Below are 17,458 nucleotides of genomic sequence, written 5' to 3' on the forward strand. Positions count from 1 at the left end.
GAATCGGAATCGAGAATCGTTAGGAACCGGAATCGAAACAAGGAATCGGAATCGGAATCAGAATCGTTCAAATTCGAACGATACTCAACCCTATATATGACTAAATTATATATTAATAATACATTTTTCTTAAATATATGCATATGTGTGTATTCATATACTGTATACAAAATAATTTTACAGATAACACAAACACATATATTATATAGCCTAAACACAAAACTTTTATTTTGGATGCAATTAATCGCAATGAATCATTGCCCAGCCCTATATATGTATGTGTGTGTGTGTGTGTATATATATATATATATATATAGGCTGCATTCATGAGATCAAAAATACAAATATTAAGTAAAACAGTAATATAACATATAACAGTAAAATATTATTACAATTTAACGTAAGTCCAGTCTTCAGTGTCACATGATCCTTTAGAAATCATTATAATATGCTGCTCAATAATCATTTATTATGATCTTAGGATTATTTGATTGATTAGAAATTTGATTAGAAAACTTTTGTAACATTATAAATGTCTTAACAGTCACTTTTGATCAATTTAGATCATCTTTCCTGAGCAAAATCAATCAATCAATATCTATCTATCTATCTATCTATCTATCTATCTATCTATCTATCTATCTATCTATCTATCTATCTATCTATCTATCTATCTATCTATCTATCTATCTATCTGCCCATCCTTTCGACTATCCATCCATCCATCCATCCATTCACAACTTCCTGGTCCTGTCTGTAAATTATTGTCCCAGGCTGTAAATTTTCATACTACTTTGTGCAAAAACCAAGTAAAATGTGAGGACAGAAGCAGAGGTGAAATAGGCCAGGCTTTACACGACCAACCAGCGTTAAGGCGTATATCCCGCTGTAAGCTGTCATATAAGAGAGTAAAATGGCTTGCTTATTGACCGAGACTTGTGCAGGCCCTGCGAGAGCCGTAACTCAAGCTCCCAGCATTCCCCTGCAGCCTCTGATCCTGTACAGTAATAACTGTACTCATGTCACGCTGGTAATTATCATTGATCTACAGAGAGCGGGTCAGACGCACTTGGAAGTGATTCATGCCTGACATGGGACGGTCCCCCTCTCCCTCTCAGCCGGTAACAACAGAGATGAAGCACTGTTAAGGGGACGTCTCTCCGCCCGCACGTCCAGCACCAGGCCGTTTCTCAACCTGAGAGGTTTATTTCGGCCCCAGACACTGACATTCACTCCTCAAGGCCACAAGCTATCATTATCGAAATCATTACAGGAAACTATAAGACCATAAAATCCCAACTTTTCTAATCACAGACATCATTGAGATGAAAAGTGCTCATTTTGAGCGTGTGCTTATAGTGCTCTGAAGAATAAAGCACAAAAGCACTTGCTAGCCATAACTTCACATCGCAAGATTTAAGAACAAAGTTGGTGAAACACATTAAGAGTAGCGTTTCAGTCAGTGTGAAATAATATTCATGCTATTCGAAGCCAAATGGCTAATTAGGTTGATGCAGAAATGGGTGTATTTTCTGATTAATCACAATTTCCATTTATCCCATATATACGGTAGTTTAAAAGCGCATTATCTCATCGTGGCATAAGCGACAGTCGCTCGACACGCAGTTTGGACATGAAAATGAAGTCAGAGCTTTCGAAATGCATCTGATCAAACAATTACGTAAACACTGAAATGCTGATCTGAGAGCTTGTGAATTGTCATTGAATGGATTTGGAAAACTAGCTAATTTGACTAGCACCTCTTTTAAAAATGTAATTTAATATCAAGAAAAAGTGAGTGTGGAATTGCAGTCAAGCCAATCTGATCACATGAGAAATCGTTCATACGATGAGATTCGTACAGAAACATAAAACTTCAAAGATAATAATGTAATCAACTTGTATTTAGCTTTTCGTCAGCTGTTTCAAGCCAATTTTATAAGCAAATTTTGCATAAAAGATGTAAAATCTGTACATTTTATTTATTTAATATGAAGAATTATTGATTTTAAGGGGAAAACAGTACATTTTCATTCCTCGTGAGTTATGTAAGGGCAATCGCTGAGCAATACAATTTTCCTCTGGATTGGAATGAATATGAAAACAGCACAACGTCTTAATTTCCCTATTTAATGAATCAGATGAATGTTTCTTTGCATTTCAGGTTTCCTTCGGTTGAGCGAGGGAAAACCAATTGTGTTTCTCTCTCTGTGTGTGTGTGTTTGGAAAGGGAGGAGGTGCAAGGTTGAAGGAGGTGAGATTGAGTGAGCGAACCAGACAATCAGTTTTCTTTTTTGCGGCCACTGGAGCGAGGGGTGTGCATGTCACCATCAGACAGAACCCCATTTCCAGCGATTAAGGCCTCTAAAAATATTCCATTTGTCAGTGTCACGGCCCCGACACACTGCAGCCACTCATCCGTGTCTGTTGACTATGTCGGCCTGCAATTTACATCAGCCATTGACAATATTAGCTCACTGATAATGTCCTACGGCCTCTTGGCTCCATCAGATGTGTGTTCCCGCGCTCACGGCCTGTTTGCATGCATGCTCTAGTCTGCTCACAGAGTCTCCTTGTCGGGTTGACTGGTGGTTTGTTGTCAAAATTGGTATAAAAAATACTGGTTTTTATTAGGCTTTAATATGATTGTTGTTAGCAATGTTGTAGCACATTGTTCAACTGATGTAAAGTGTTTACATAATCGAAAATGTCTTTTTACACTTGCATATGCAGCTTTTCTTTCTAGTAAATGAACATCCAGGCTATTGCATGTAACATTCGACGCATATATGCATAGTTTATTTGTATACAATTTCAGAAAATGACCAAATTCATATTGATATTGAAATATTCTTGCATGCAGTTAATCGTTCATCTGATGGTTAAAGCTTTATTCCGAAAAAAATAGTTAATTATTATTAGAGCCACACCGATATATCGGCAGGCCGATATTATCGGCCGATATCAGGCATTTTCCAAAGTATCGGTAACGGCAGTTATAATGGCCGATAAATGAATATTTCAAAAATAAAATAAAAACGGACGAAACACGCTTGAACCATGTCATGAGTGTTGTATAGTTTGTCCACCAGAGGGCACTCTACACCGTTCCTGTTGGCAACACTCATTGAGTTGCTCACGATACATACATTGCTTGAATAAAAATTAAAAGAAAATCCCCATCAGGTCTCCTAACTCAAATAAGCATGACAAAATTTGTGATCATGTCCAGTTTTGCTGCTGTTAAATAAGCCGAGAGTGAAGCGGAATTAGCGTGTAATAAAATTACGTTATGTTGTTACAGTGTAGTTGACTGACTGTCTTGAGGATTGAAGCCCGATACGATACAAATATTTTTTGGTTTTAAAATCCGATATTCCGATATATCGGCCGATATTTGTTTTGTTTTTTTGTTTTTTTTCAGAAACACGCAACAAAACATTAACAGATTTCCCTAACATTAGTTATTTGTAGTTATTTATGAGTTTTAACTAAAATAAAAAGAAACATGTTTCTTTTATTGTCACAACAGAACAGACTGATGATAGTGGCATTAGCTAGCTTTGTGAGTAGTTAATCTATAGATGAGCCATAATTTAGCAATGGATAACGTCATACTGCAAATTGTAAAACATACATTTTGAATACAACAGGCCACGTAGAGATGATACGTCTCATTGCTATAACTGTCACGCGCTATTAGGGATGGGACGATAACCGGTTTCAAGATAAACCGTGATAAAATGTACTGACGGTTAGTATTATCGTTTAAAATTTAATTATCATTAAAACCGTGTTTGATTATCGCGATTTTAATAACTCACTGAATCCTGTCGGCCAGTCTGACGCAGGCGCGCAGTATGCAATATTTTTTTAAATTACTATTCGAGAAGGAATGGTGGAAGGCAGTGACCGTGCTCAGGAGATTTTCAACCTTTTAAGAGGACCAAATCTGAGGTGTGGTCATATTTTGGGTTTTACAAAAGTCCTGAGGGAAACTTGATTGAGGATGGTCACCCTGTCTGCCGAACAAAAAGTCACTGCAATAGAAACACTTCAAATCTGCCGAGTCGTCTTGTGTGATCATCACCCGAACGCAAGGCAAGTTAATTTTGACCTTAATACCAAAACTACGTCTGGGAAACAATTGGGCACGAAATGTTGTTTTGAGTTGAAACATTTTATGTCACTTACTTGAAATAGACGTGAAGCTTCCGCGAAGAAAAGTTCGTAGCAAGTGGATTTGAGCCAAAGACGAACGAACAACTTCAAACAAGACTATTATTAAGAGTGATATTTTAAGGGATAGTAAAGTATAGATATATCACGTATTAAACCGATTTTATTTTTACCACATAATTACGGGAACATATTGAATTGATAATGAGATTAGCAAATGTTTTAAATCTTACCTGTTTATGAATTCATTTTGTAAAACAATCGTCCAGACAAGATATATCACACCAATATTATCAAACTCTGTAAGCAATAAATCAACTCTGATTTCATTTTTGCAACACAATTAAAAACCGGAGACGCAAGACGGCAAGTTGTATTTGAATGAAACAAGAGCGCGCGTCCGTTGTGATATGGATGTGCGCCGTGTAATAATGTGTTGCTATTGACGACGGGTATTATAAAGAAGCAAATGCCATAGAATAGAATCTTGCTTAAAAAACTGCATAGAGAGGCTTGTTTTATTTGTTGTTTGTTGATTTTCAATTATAAAACTTGTTGAAATGTTTTCAGTGTGAGCAACAGTTCTTTTTGAGCACTTTCATAAATTTTTAACAAAACCGTGATAATATTGATAATCACGATTATTTTGGACACTATAATCGTGATATGAAATTTTCATACCGTCCCATCCCTACGCGCTATTAAAGAAAAACTTCAGTCAAGTTGTCAAAAGTTAAAAGGACAGTCAGTCAACTACACTGTAACAACGTAACATAATTATTACTAGCTAATTTTGCTTCACTTTCAGCTTATTTAACAGCAGCAAAACTGGACATAGTTACACATTTTGTCATGTTTATTTGAGTTAAGAGAACTGATGGGGATGTTCTTTTAATTGTTATTCAAGTAATGTATGTCTTGTGACCAACTAACCATGAACACACTCGCGGATAACTAATCAGCAGGTTACAGGATGTGTGCGCGTTATACACGAATGTTGCTGACAGGGACGGTGTAGAGTGCCCTCTGGTGGACAAACTATACAACACTCATGACATGGTTGAAGCGTGTTTCATCCATTTTTATTTTATTTTTGAAATATTAATTTATCGGCCATTATAACTGCCGATACCGATAGTTTGGAAAATGCCTAATATCGGCCGATAACATCGGTCTGGTTCTAATTGGAAATATTTGCGAATGCTCGTTTTAAGCGGGAATGCAATTAATTTGCTTACAGTAACACCGATTTGACCAATTGCACTAGATGCAAATAATAATAAAAAAAATTCCTTGACCAAATGTGACCAAAACTTTATAAAAATGCGGTCATTATAAAAGGTTTCTAGTGTCAATGTATTACTAGTTTTTTCATGTTGTGACACATGATCGAACATAAAATACTGCTACGTCAGAGCGGCCAAAGCGTCAAACAAGCTTCCCCGTACTTTTTAACAAAGCGTCCTTAAAGGGTTAGTTCACCCAAAAATGAAAATTAAGTCATTAATTACTCACCCCCATGCTGTACCAACCCCGTAAGACCTTCGTTCGTCTTCGGAACACAAATGAAGATATTTTTGATTAAATTTGAGAGCTGTATAACTACCACATTGGCTCCTAAGGGACTGCCTCTTGACGGCCCAAAAAGTCAATGAAGAAAATGTTTAAATATCCCAAGTGACTACCGTGGCTCAACTATATGTTTATCAAGCGACGCGAATACTTTTTGTGCGAAAAAACAAACAAAAATAACGAGTTTATTCGACTATTTTTTTCTTCCTTGTAGGCCAGAACGAGACTTCCTTATAGATTTCCACGACGCATGCGCGAGATTTGCGATCTGAAGTAGTGTAAGCTGTGTACGCAGATCACAAATCTCGCGCATGCGTCGTGGAAATCTATAAGGAAGTCTCGTTTCCGGGGTTGGTACAGCATGGGGGTGAGTAATTAATGACTTAATTTTCATTTTTGGGTGAACTAACCCTTTAACAGGGCGGCCAGAGCTTCTTTGCAGCTCAAGTCGGCGGCGGTGTATACGTAAGTGTTCGTGCTGCCTTAAAATTTTAAGTTTAGTCAACTTAAATATCCAGGTTAGGACAACTTGATACAACTTCACATTTCAAGTTGACTAAACTTAAAATTTTAAAGTAGCATGAACACTTACTTTAAAAAAAAACAAACATTTACAGTGATATTATAAAATGTAAAAAAGCAATTGTTGAGAAAATATAAAAATGTTATGCAAACTAATGCTTTCTGATTTTTAGGTTCTCAACTTAACCATTGTTACATTTCTCCAAGTAAAACCAGAGTTTTGCTAAAGTTGGAACTACATGGCCCACAAGCTTGCAAACGTGAAATACACTAGAGAACAGGTGAAATATATTTCCATCTTTATCTTCTGAAAATGTTCAGGGAAAAAAAAGTGTTTCTGTATTAATAGGAGTCCATTACGATCTCCTGATGGAAAACCCTGGCTGTCCTGCTCTTGTGTTTTCTCTCTCCTGACAGGTAGACTTGATGACTGGACTCAATCACCTGTGACAGAGTTGATTTGATGTCACTTGCCAGGTCTCTCCATTTGTTTGAGCACCTAAGAGGTAATTGTGTGACATCCTAGAACCGACGTCTTGCTCCAGGAGAGCACGGTGGAGCTGATGAACCACACACGGGGTGGACGAGTGAAGCTGTTATTATTAATGACATCTATTTTCTCCAATATCCACTGGGAGAGGCAGAGAAAGACAGTTATACTGGAAGAATTGTCATAGTTCATAACAACTATCCAACATACATTATGGTCATATTAAAGATCATGTTATTATTTACTAAACTTCATGTGGTTCCAAACCCACATGGTTTTTCTGTGGAGCACAAAACTTATCACTTGTCTATTAAAGTCTGCACTGATTTTTATGTGAGAGAAGTTTTTGCTGGGAAAATCAAAAGGAAGACACTTTTACACACACTCTTTCAAAGAACCCAAATAAACCCACACACACTGTTCAGTATAAGCAGAAGAGCCACTGTGTGATGTAAACTTGCAAAGAAGAGGGATTAATAAACTCAAATAGCCATATCTAGTCTCAAATATAGGTTACTTTATCAAGCTAACATAAAGTGTAGGCTAATCTTAATTAGCCTACCTCATCTGTCGACATGATGCTAGTGAATTGCAGAGCTGCTACAAGCATATCCACATCGCTACAATCAGATGCTTTCCTAACTGCTGTTTTCTACCGCTGTCATTTTTGTTGTGTGATTATTTTGATATTGAGAGGAAAGAGTGCAGAACATAGCTATTTAACTTACATATTCATATCGCCCTCAGCACAGCAGTGTGGACAGAGTCGGGATGTAGGTTAACAGTATATCACAGCAAAGGCAGATCTATTTCCAACTTCTTTTTACATCTAAACAAACAAAGAAGAGGGAAAAAACTCCGTGAGTTTGTCAACGTTCAGTATCACCGTGTGCGTTGCGCGTGCACGTGCTGGCTGCAGTTCACTTATTGGCCACAGATGTCGCTAAAATCAAAGGTTTCTGAATTGTACAAATCGCTCTAACAACATTTTCATTTTTGAAGCTTTTATAATGTTACAAGATTTTTTTTTCTTTCAGGTTTTTACTTTCCCTAACACATTCTTCCTTCACATGCTCCTTGGTTTCCAGCCATATTATATTCCAGGATGAAGAATGTTCGGATTAAACCTGCTCTTGACCCATCACCTCAATTGTTCTGCCGTTTTTTTGCCCCAGGCTATGAGAAACAACACTATTTGAAATGTCTTTGCAGTAAATCTGATGAGAATGGCCATGCATTGTTAGATTATTCACAGACATGGTCCATTCACTGTGCTACGCTTTCAAAAACCAGGTTCAATCACAGTCCTCCAATCTGCCTTATTTTGCACAATAAAATTAGTTAATTAGTGATTAGAGTTTAACTGTTGCAATGAAATCAAAAAAAATATATAGAACTCTTTGAAAAAATATATAGAACAAATTGTGTTCTTCAGATCAAGGTTCCATATAAAAAAAAGAAATAAATTGTTTTAACACAAAAGGGTTCTTTCACTTGAAAAATATTCATATTATTTACTTTGATAATTCTATAGTAAGTGGTTAAAATTATACCTTTCATTCACAGTTAAACTTTTATGATGCAGCAGAGACTGTTGTAAGAAGTGTAAAAGTATAAAGAATCTACATGATTATTAAAACCAAAGAAAGAATATGGTTTATAATTTGATTAGTTAAAGGATAATGACTGAATCAGCTGTTTCTCCTTTAATTTCAAATTAAATAAGAAGGGGAGACCAGATTAGTTGGGTACTTTGTCAAAAGAGCTTAAAAAAAAGGCTATTTATTGTCAGGTTTTCCTGAGGAGTATAACGATAAATGTTCAATAAGTGATACATGCATGATTTCCTTTTGAAATCACCAACGGCAGTTTATTTTCCCATGCATGCCAAAAGGCTTTTCCTCGAAACGCTGCTCTGATACATTTGTTTGCTATCTCAGGGAGGGATTTCAAGAGATTCAAAGCTGATCAAGACACAAAAGCATATAGCGGATAAAAGACACTTAGGTAATTGGTTTAGAGCGGCTCTTCAGTGTGCTAAAACTCATCCTCTTTCTTGTCACTTTGTTTTCTTTTTTATCACTGTGACTTAACTGTGGAGCAGAGAAAAGTGGGTGAGAAAGCAGAAGGGAAGACAAAGCTGGAAAGGGAAGAGGCTTTTAGGCTGAAAGACTGTGGAGATCAGGAGAATTTTCTGCTTGCATTGTAAAAATGAATATGCTTTATCTAATCATAAAAAATTGTGGCAATTGAGTAATAATTAATCAAATTAATTCCTTAAAAGTTAACCATTTAAAATGAGTAAAACTTACAACAACAACCCAAAAAACATAAATTGAAGTCACCATTATGGTGATCAGTGTGATGATGCTGAAAATACAGCTTTGATCTTCGGAATAAATTACATTTTAATATTCACATAGAAAAAAGTTATTTTAAATTGTAATCATATTTCACAATTTTAAAGGTTTTACTGTATTTTCGATCAAATAAATGCAGCCATAGTAAACTGTTAACTCTTAAACTGTTAACCTAACTGTTGAGAGACTATGTATTAATTTTTAAAATAAAAAATCTAAAACAAAATTGTAATTATTATGTTAATAGATGCAATAAATAAGAGCTCATCACACCTGTGATGACATTTTTGATTTGTTGACATTTTGTTTTAATAAGTTTTTATGATTACTCTGAAATATGACAGTAGATGTTTCTAGCATTTTAACTTAAAAACCTGATGTTGAAAAACTACTTTTTACCAAATGTATTTCTAATAAACAAACAAGACCTTTTTTTCCTTCTTTTGTTTTTTTAAAGTTGTCTTTCTAAAGTTGTTTTGTGCATTTGGACTGAAATCTTTATTAATAAAATTGGTCTATGGTACTAAGGACACTGAGTGAAACATGGTAGTGTCGTTCCTGACGTTCTCCATATGGAAATAACCTGTGAGAAAGGTGCTTACAGAGGACAGATAACAGCAAAGATGAGCAGCTACGGATTAGAGACTGGAGGTGATTATGGCCAGAAGAGGTGTGTGTGTGTGAGTGGAGGGGGGACTGATTCCACTGTGAGTGTGTAAGTGTGTGTCTGGGCTGCTGGATATAAAGGAATATTAATCTGGGTTTAGTACAAGCAGGACCCCACAAACGGCTCAAGCAAACAGAGCTTAGAGGAGGCCAAGCCTCACAGAAAGTCCTAAATCTTCACATTAGCTCCCCACGTTTCTTCTACTGAACCCATAAGCTCTTTTTCTAAAGGACATCACAAACAACTCGCAACCCCCCAGCACCACCCCCATACGCCACCCCGCACCCTCGCAGACCCACGAAATCAAGACGGATTTCAGAATCCAAGATTGCTGGGAATTTATAAATCCAAGACCCAAGTGTGGATCGCTCGAGATTAGACGAACCCCCTCCCGCCCCAGACCCGAGGAGGCAGGGAGCCTCCAAAAACGGCCTTCTTCTCCCAACGCCATGTCCTACTTCTGCATCTGCAGCCACTGGGGAGGCAGGAGACACTTTATAAGGGGAAAATGAGGCAGGAGCATTTACACTATAACCTACATTCCCTCACTATTGCCATATATATACACCTCTGTTCTGACGGAGAGCGGTTTGGGGAGCCGGTGATGGACAGACATTGTTCGGAAAATGATGAGTTCTGTTTCCGATCTCACGGGAATTCGTACGAATTTTACGAAGTGGCTAATTCGGAACAATTCATTCGACCTCAATCGTACGAATTAGTAAGATTTTTGCTAAATCGTACATATTTTACAAATTGGCCAATTCGCATGAATTCGTACGAATGACCTACCCCTGACCCCGCCCCTAAACCCAACCATCAAGTGGGTTTAGACAAATCGTACGAGTGAGGTCGTATGAATTAGTACGAATTAGTCACTTTTTAATCACTCTACGTACGAATTTATAGGAATTGGTCGTGAGATAGGTCTTTATAAGCTCTTTACATCATGAATTCATATCATGAAGTACTTTTGAATTCAGGCTTAATTAAGAATAAAATAAAAAATTATAAATATAAATAAATATATAATATTTTAAAAAAATATTTGTCTGTTGTTTCAAGTTGTTTTTAATGTTTTTTCCTTTCATTTAGTATTAACAGCTTTATTCTTAGTAATTGTTCATGAAAATGTTAATAAAGGAGTTTAATTCGGATTAAAATATTCAAAATAAAAATATAAAATGCTTGATTTGGAGATGATTCTTTATTCCCATCATTAAATTCAGACAAACTAAATAAATAAATCAAATAGTTGTCTGTTTTATGTCTTTTTCAAGAATCTCATTTAATGTTTTTTAATTCAACAATATTTGACTTTGTAATGACAATGTTAATATATTGCACTTTAATTCTGATTAAACAGGATGCATTATTTTGAGATGATGCTTCAGACTTAAAAATAATCAAACAAGTGAACAAATCGTCTTCTTATGTTTTAGTAGTTATTCGCTTTTATTATTTAATTTAATTTTGTATTTAACATCATATTAGTTGTCAATAAAAATGTTCATATAATGCACTTTAATTCTGATTAAAATATTTTTATATTCAAAAGTGAGAATGCGTGATTTTGAAGATACCCTATTCCCTTAATTAATCTTTGTATTTTAAAAAACGATTCTAATAAAATAAAACTTTTAATATCATTTTAATATAGAACACCTTAGCAGCTGCATAGCAACACCCTGGCAACCACTCACAACACGTCATAGTGAAGTTGTCAAACACACTTACGGTTTCTTAAGAAAATGTAAAAAGTCTAGCACTGTTACACGAGTTAAAGTAGAGGAAAGTGTCATGTTTCGGCTGTGGTGGCACAGCTGAGGTGCAGGTGGGGGATTTAACCAGAGATACTAAACCTTATTCTGTCACCTGCAGTTCTCCGGCGGGGTGTAAACCAGAAGAAGCTGCTGTCCTGCAGAGTTTCATTAACCTGCCTGCATGTCCCTAAAACCCTGCTTTACGCTTAATCAAACTGCAGCCGCTGCAGCTTCAGCGCTTCACGCGCTTTTCCCAGCATGCACCGCAGGCCGCATGTGTGATGAACCCGACACAGTTTCAGTCCAATGAGGGTCATCTGGAGACAGGTATGCACTGTACAATAAAAGAGGTCAGACATTAATGAATGCCAGATTTTATTCTAATTGACAAAATAATAATTTACAGTATAAAAAAAATGGTAACACTATTGGTTAACGCTAATGCATGAACTAGCATGAAACTTTCAAATTTATAGCATTAAAGGGGCTATGTGTAGGTTTTTACTTAAAAAAAATCTTTAAGATTGAGGCCCCGTCCACACTACTGAATTTTCATTTAAAAACAGAGACCTTTTGCTACATTTGCACCTCCCAAAACGAAGAACAAAAACGTCGAAGTTTAGAAACGCTGCAGCTCCGTTTTGCGTTTTGAATCTTCGGAGGGCGTTTTAGAGAAGACGGGACAAAACGGAGGACTTCAGAAACGATGACGCAGAGGCTGACGCTCGGCTCTATGATTGGGTGTCATCAGTCATGACGTGTCCTTTTCTGATTCGTCAGTCACCGTTTACACCGCACATGCCCAGTGTTGGTGAATGGTCACGTGATCCGGGTTTTCAGTCATTTTAATGTGGACGGAGATCAATTCTAATACGCAGACAAAACGCTGGCGTGGGCGGAGATCGTATTCGTTTTAAAGGGGTGATGAACTGAGAAATCAAATTTTCCTTGAGCTTTTGACATCTAAGAGGTCATCATATTATAAGAATATCCTGTAAGTTTCAGAACTGAAAACGTCCTTGTTAGTCCAATAAAAGCTTTCATTGACACCAGGCTCAACAAACGACTCGTTTTTTAAAGTGGAGAACTATGACGTCAAAGAGGATAAACTTCAACACGGCCGGTTTAGCCCCGGCCACCGATTTGTGCATTACGCGCATAGCTAAATAACATAGATGCCTACCTCGTGATGATAAACCGGATCGAGATACCGAGCAAAACAAAATATTGTGCAGCGTCGGTTGTGGAAGACAGTCGCTGGATAAGCGAGTGAGTTGAAACTCATTATAATATGCAAAACTGTTATCCACTCACAGCAGTGGGCGTTTACTTCCAAGTCTTCAGTGCGAGACGCCCATCGAGCGTTTTTCAGCTAGGCTCAAAACTTGGATACAAAATAGCCTATTACTTATTCATTTTGATGCATTTGAATGTAAAAACCAAGTGAACGTCATAAGTCGACCTCAAAAAACAATATTAAAAAATTAAAAAGTCAGTTCATGACCCCTTTAATTCTCCATTTTTAAACGAAAACGCAGTAGTGTGGACGGGGTCTGAGTCTTCATTTGTAGATTTATTCAGTCATTTGTACATTCTTGACTGTTGCCTCTATCAGCCTGTGGGCTCAATTGTGTGCAGAGGAGTCAGGTCCGAATTGGCGGGAAAATTCACAAAATGTGACGCCATGCGTGTTCTCGTCTACTTGGGCTGACATCCGTACAGCAGCCATTAGTAAGCAGCGGCAATCGTAGAGTTTCGAATGGACTATGGGGACGGAAAGAAGCGACCAGCCTCCAGCACAATCCAGATACCCACGGAAACTCCTCGTAAGTTTAAGAAATAAAAAAAAGCCTTATCTAGCACGAGACCAGCTGCAGTTTCTCTAACGGCCACCGGTGTCAGTAACCGGTTTCAGAACTTCCTCAATCCTCCTTTAAAAATAATTTAGCATGTCATTGTTAACAAATGACCAGGTTTCCCACATCCTCCATTAGGTTTAGCAGGTCTGTGCTCCGTTCCTTCAGCGATGCTGAGGCCCTGCAGTGGACGCGCAACACAGATCAATCTTCCTCTGACACTTCATTTAGACTGCATTAATGTGGAATTAGGAGCCATTATGGCCATTGGCAGGCCTCGACAGTCCTGAAACGTGAGCAGTTATCCAGCCTCCTGGGAACCGTCGTGGATTTGAATGGCCCAGATCAAGCTGATCCAGCCCCCGCTACAAAGCTAAAGAAGTGATTCGATTATTTAGCTCCACATTTTCATTCAGCACTGTCATCAATGTTTTCAGTCGACTTAAGGAAAGTGCAAGGAGTTTTTCCTTTATTGCTCTCTCTCTCTCTATGAAATGCTGGAATGATGTTATCAACCACACTACAGCAGTTTGGACAACAGTCAACATCAATGTTGATATCATCATAGCCTAGGCATCATTTGTGGGTGGGATGAGTTGGACATTGTCGATATTGCATTACCTCTGTAAATCTGGATCATTACTCATCGGCCACTATGTTGGATTAAAGGGTTAGTTCACCCAAAAATTAAAAATGATGTCATTAATGACTCTCCCTCATGTCGTTCCAAGCCCGCAAGACCTCCGTTTATCTTCAGGACACAGTTTAAGATTTTTTAGATTTAGTCCGAGAGCTTTCTGTCCCTCCATTGGAAATGTATGTCCGGTATACTGTCCTTGTCCAGAAAGGAAATAAAGACATCATCAAAGTAGTCATGTGACATCAGTGGGTTAGTTACAATGTTTTGAAGCATCGAAAATACATTCTGGTCCAAAAATAACAAAAACTGCGACTTTATTCAGCATTGTATTGTCGTCCGGTTCTGTTGTGAATCCGTGTTTAGAGACGCTGCTGACGTAAGATGGCATATTTTTTGGACCGAAATGTATTTTCGATGCTTCAAAACATTATAACTAACCCACTGATGTCACATGGTCTACTTTGATGATGTCTTTATTTCCTTTCTGGACAAGGACCGTATACCGTACATTTTCAATGGAGGGACAGAAAGCTCTCGGACTAAATCTAAAATATCTTAAACTGTGTCCCGAAGATGAACGGAGGTCTTACGGGCTTGGAACGACATGAGGGAGTCAATAATGACATTATTTTCATTTTTGGGTGAACTTACCCTTTAGGGCCGGTTCACATATTGCGTCTTTTGCGCGCTCAAGTTCGTTATTTCAAATGTAGGCGAGCGGTATGCGCGCTCATAATGGAAGCGGTGCGGTCGCGGTGCCACGCGCTCGTTTTTTCCATGCGCGTCCGCGTCGAGATAAAAACATCTCAACTTTTCAGAATACCGCAAGCGCACCATACGCACACAATAGGTCATGTGACAAGAACCAACTGAAGCGCAACCGCCCTGACGCTTTGTAAAATGGAGACTGCGGCACGCCCAGCGTTTTCTACGCGTTTTTAGGCGCTATATGTGAATCCGGCCTTAAACAGCGCTGTGCTGTAGATTTTGGTGCACTATCAATGTTTTCTTCATCAAAAACACTTACAAATTCACCTCTCTGAGACATCCGGTATCTGAGAGCAGTCGTTTGCCTGCTTGTTTTTTTTTTTTTTTGTCATTTTCAGTGTCTTTTTTGCCCCATCACCTGGTAATTTTCTGACCTTGCTCTCATGTCACAACTTACAGTAAGCCAGGGACAGACAGTTGGGCTTCACACTGTTTTCTTGCCTCAGTGCGACTCCTTTTGATTTGGACGCTTGTGTGGCGTCTTCAATCACACAGTAATTAGGATTAAATAAGCAAAAGCTATATGCAAGCGCAAAAGCACATTATATGTCTATGCCAGGAACGTGGCCTGTGTAAAAATAGCTCGCCACCCCACATGAAAGCCATATGAACGGGCGACTCGATAATCACATCACGGCTATCTTTCAGACGTGAACGTACGAGATGACCCCGTCCGCCTTTGCATTGGTGTGTTATTATAAATGCGGTTTGTTTCCCCCTCCTCCTCTCACTGTTAGTGACCAGGCGAGTGAGAGGCACACCGATACTCCTTAAGGAGCTTTGCTCTGGGAGGAAACCTAATCTTCTTTTTTAACGCCATCCCAAAGCTCCTCGCAGACTCTGAAAAGAAGGGGTGGAGTCGCGTGTTGAGTATCTGTGTCCCCATGAGACAGCGTCGCCCTGGCCATCACACTCCAGGGAATTATCCCTCTATACGCGGGGTAAATCCCTCCGTCCTGCCCCGGCAGCGCCTCCTACAGGGAGGCTGTTTATTTGTGCTTTTTTGCTTTCTAAACAACTACATTGAGAGAAAAGACACACAGGCTGAATCCCAATTTCCCAACGCATTCTCATCCTAGGGCGTCATCTAACTGACACTTTTGAACATGCGTCTAAATCCGACGCACATTTAGCATCAGTTAGATGACGTAGGTTTAGGTCTGGGGTAGGGTTAGGGTTAGACCACTAGGAGGCGCGTCTCATATTGAGGCTAAAGGGTGTCGGATGTTGACGCATGGCCAAAAGCGTCAGATAGATGACGCCTTGGGATGAGAACGGGCTGAATTCCCATACTATCCATTGTAGTGTGCAAAGGTAGGTTTAGTGCATCCCCAAAAAGGATGCAAATTGCAAGCAACTTAATTATTCGAATTCCAATTAACTTCCTTTTTGATTCTTTTAGTTGTTGAAAGGAGTATTTTACGAATATGTTCACATGTAGGGTATGTGGTCAGCAAGATTGTATATCTTTGAAAGAAATTAATACTTTTATTCAGCAAGGAAGGAGACATTAAATTGAAAAACTTGTATCATGGTTGCCATAAATATTGAAAACAATCAGAAATGTTTCTTGCAGCAAATCAATGATTTCTGAAGGATCATGTGACACTGAAGAGTAATGATGCGGAAAATTTAGCTTCGATCACAGGAATAAATTACAGTTTACAATATTCACATAGAAAACTGTTTTTTTATTATTACATTGTCAGAATATTTCACAATATTACTGATTTTACTGTATTTTTTATTTTTTAAATCAAAGTGGTGGATAAGACACATGCCTTTGGTGTGAGAGACCCAGGTTCGAATCCACTGCGAGACACCAATATGTCCCTGAGCGAGACACCTAACCCCTAGTTGCTCCAGAGGCGTGCGACCTCTGACATAAATAGTAATTGTAAGTCGCTTTGGATAAAAGCGTCAGCTAAATGAATACATGTAAATGTAAAGCATTAAACAATCTTACTGACCCCAAAATGTTGGAAAAAAAAGGCCAGTATTTTGGCAATAAATGTTAGTTTCTTTAAATTAAAGTACCATTTATGTGAAAAAAAAATATTTGTTAATGTTTCGCTTTAAAGGGATAGTTCACTTTGAAATAAATGTTTGGTATGTTTAGCTTACCTCAAGGGCATCCAAGATGTAGGTGTCTTTGTTTCCACAGTATGATATTTTTAGGTCAAACCGTTCTTGTCTGTCAGTCATATAATGGAGGTCTATGGTCACCACCTCAAAGAGCATGCACAGAGAAGTCCAAATTAATCATGATTTAATGACTCGTAAATGTAAGCACACATTGATGGACAAAGACACGAAACGAGCGGTTTGTGCGAGAAAACGCACATGTATATAGTTTTACCTCTTGTAATCACAGCCACGTCGAAGTGGTCTCTCACGCTGATGCAAAAAAAAATTCAACGTTGTCTGTTTGTCATAATTCAAGTCTGTGTTCCCCTGTCTCGTCACATGTTTTCAGTTCCCCACTAGTTTGATTAGTCTCCCAAAGTGTTTCTCGTTAACCACGTACTAATCCCAAATACTAGTTCTTCCTTGTCAGTCGTGATGTCACTGTCTCGCTGTCCCGTGTTCCTGCCCTGAGTTTCTGTTTAAGTTACATGTTTTTATTTAATTAAATAAGTCC

General features: G+C 38.1%; 1 protein-coding gene across 3 annotated transcripts in view; it reads right to left on the reverse strand.

The window, feature by feature from the left end:
* The window catches only part of col28a2b (collagen, type XXVIII, alpha 2b), a 52,745-nt gene extending 35,676 nt beyond the window's left edge, over positions 1-17,069 (reverse strand). For 2 of the 3 annotated variants that reach the window (XM_039649119.2, XM_089133745.1), the window contains exon 1: positions 16,942-17,069. Coding sequence is in view for 2 of the 3 variants with exons in the window: in XM_089133745.1 (XP_088989871.1) it covers positions 16,942-16,952 (11 nt within the window). In the remaining variant the exon portion in view is untranslated. Of the gene's footprint in view, positions 1-7,491; positions 7,648-16,941 lie in introns of those variants that run through there. The other variant, XM_089133746.1, reaches the window with a different exon arrangement.
* Positions 17,070-17,458: the final 389 nt, after the last annotated feature.

The sequence above is a fragment of the Pimephales promelas genome, chromosome 8, assembly GCF_988280905.1.
Source record: "Pimephales promelas chromosome 8, fPimPro1.hap1.1, whole genome shotgun sequence".
Lineage (NCBI taxonomy): Eukaryota > Metazoa > Chordata > Actinopteri > Cypriniformes > Leuciscidae > Pimephales > Pimephales promelas.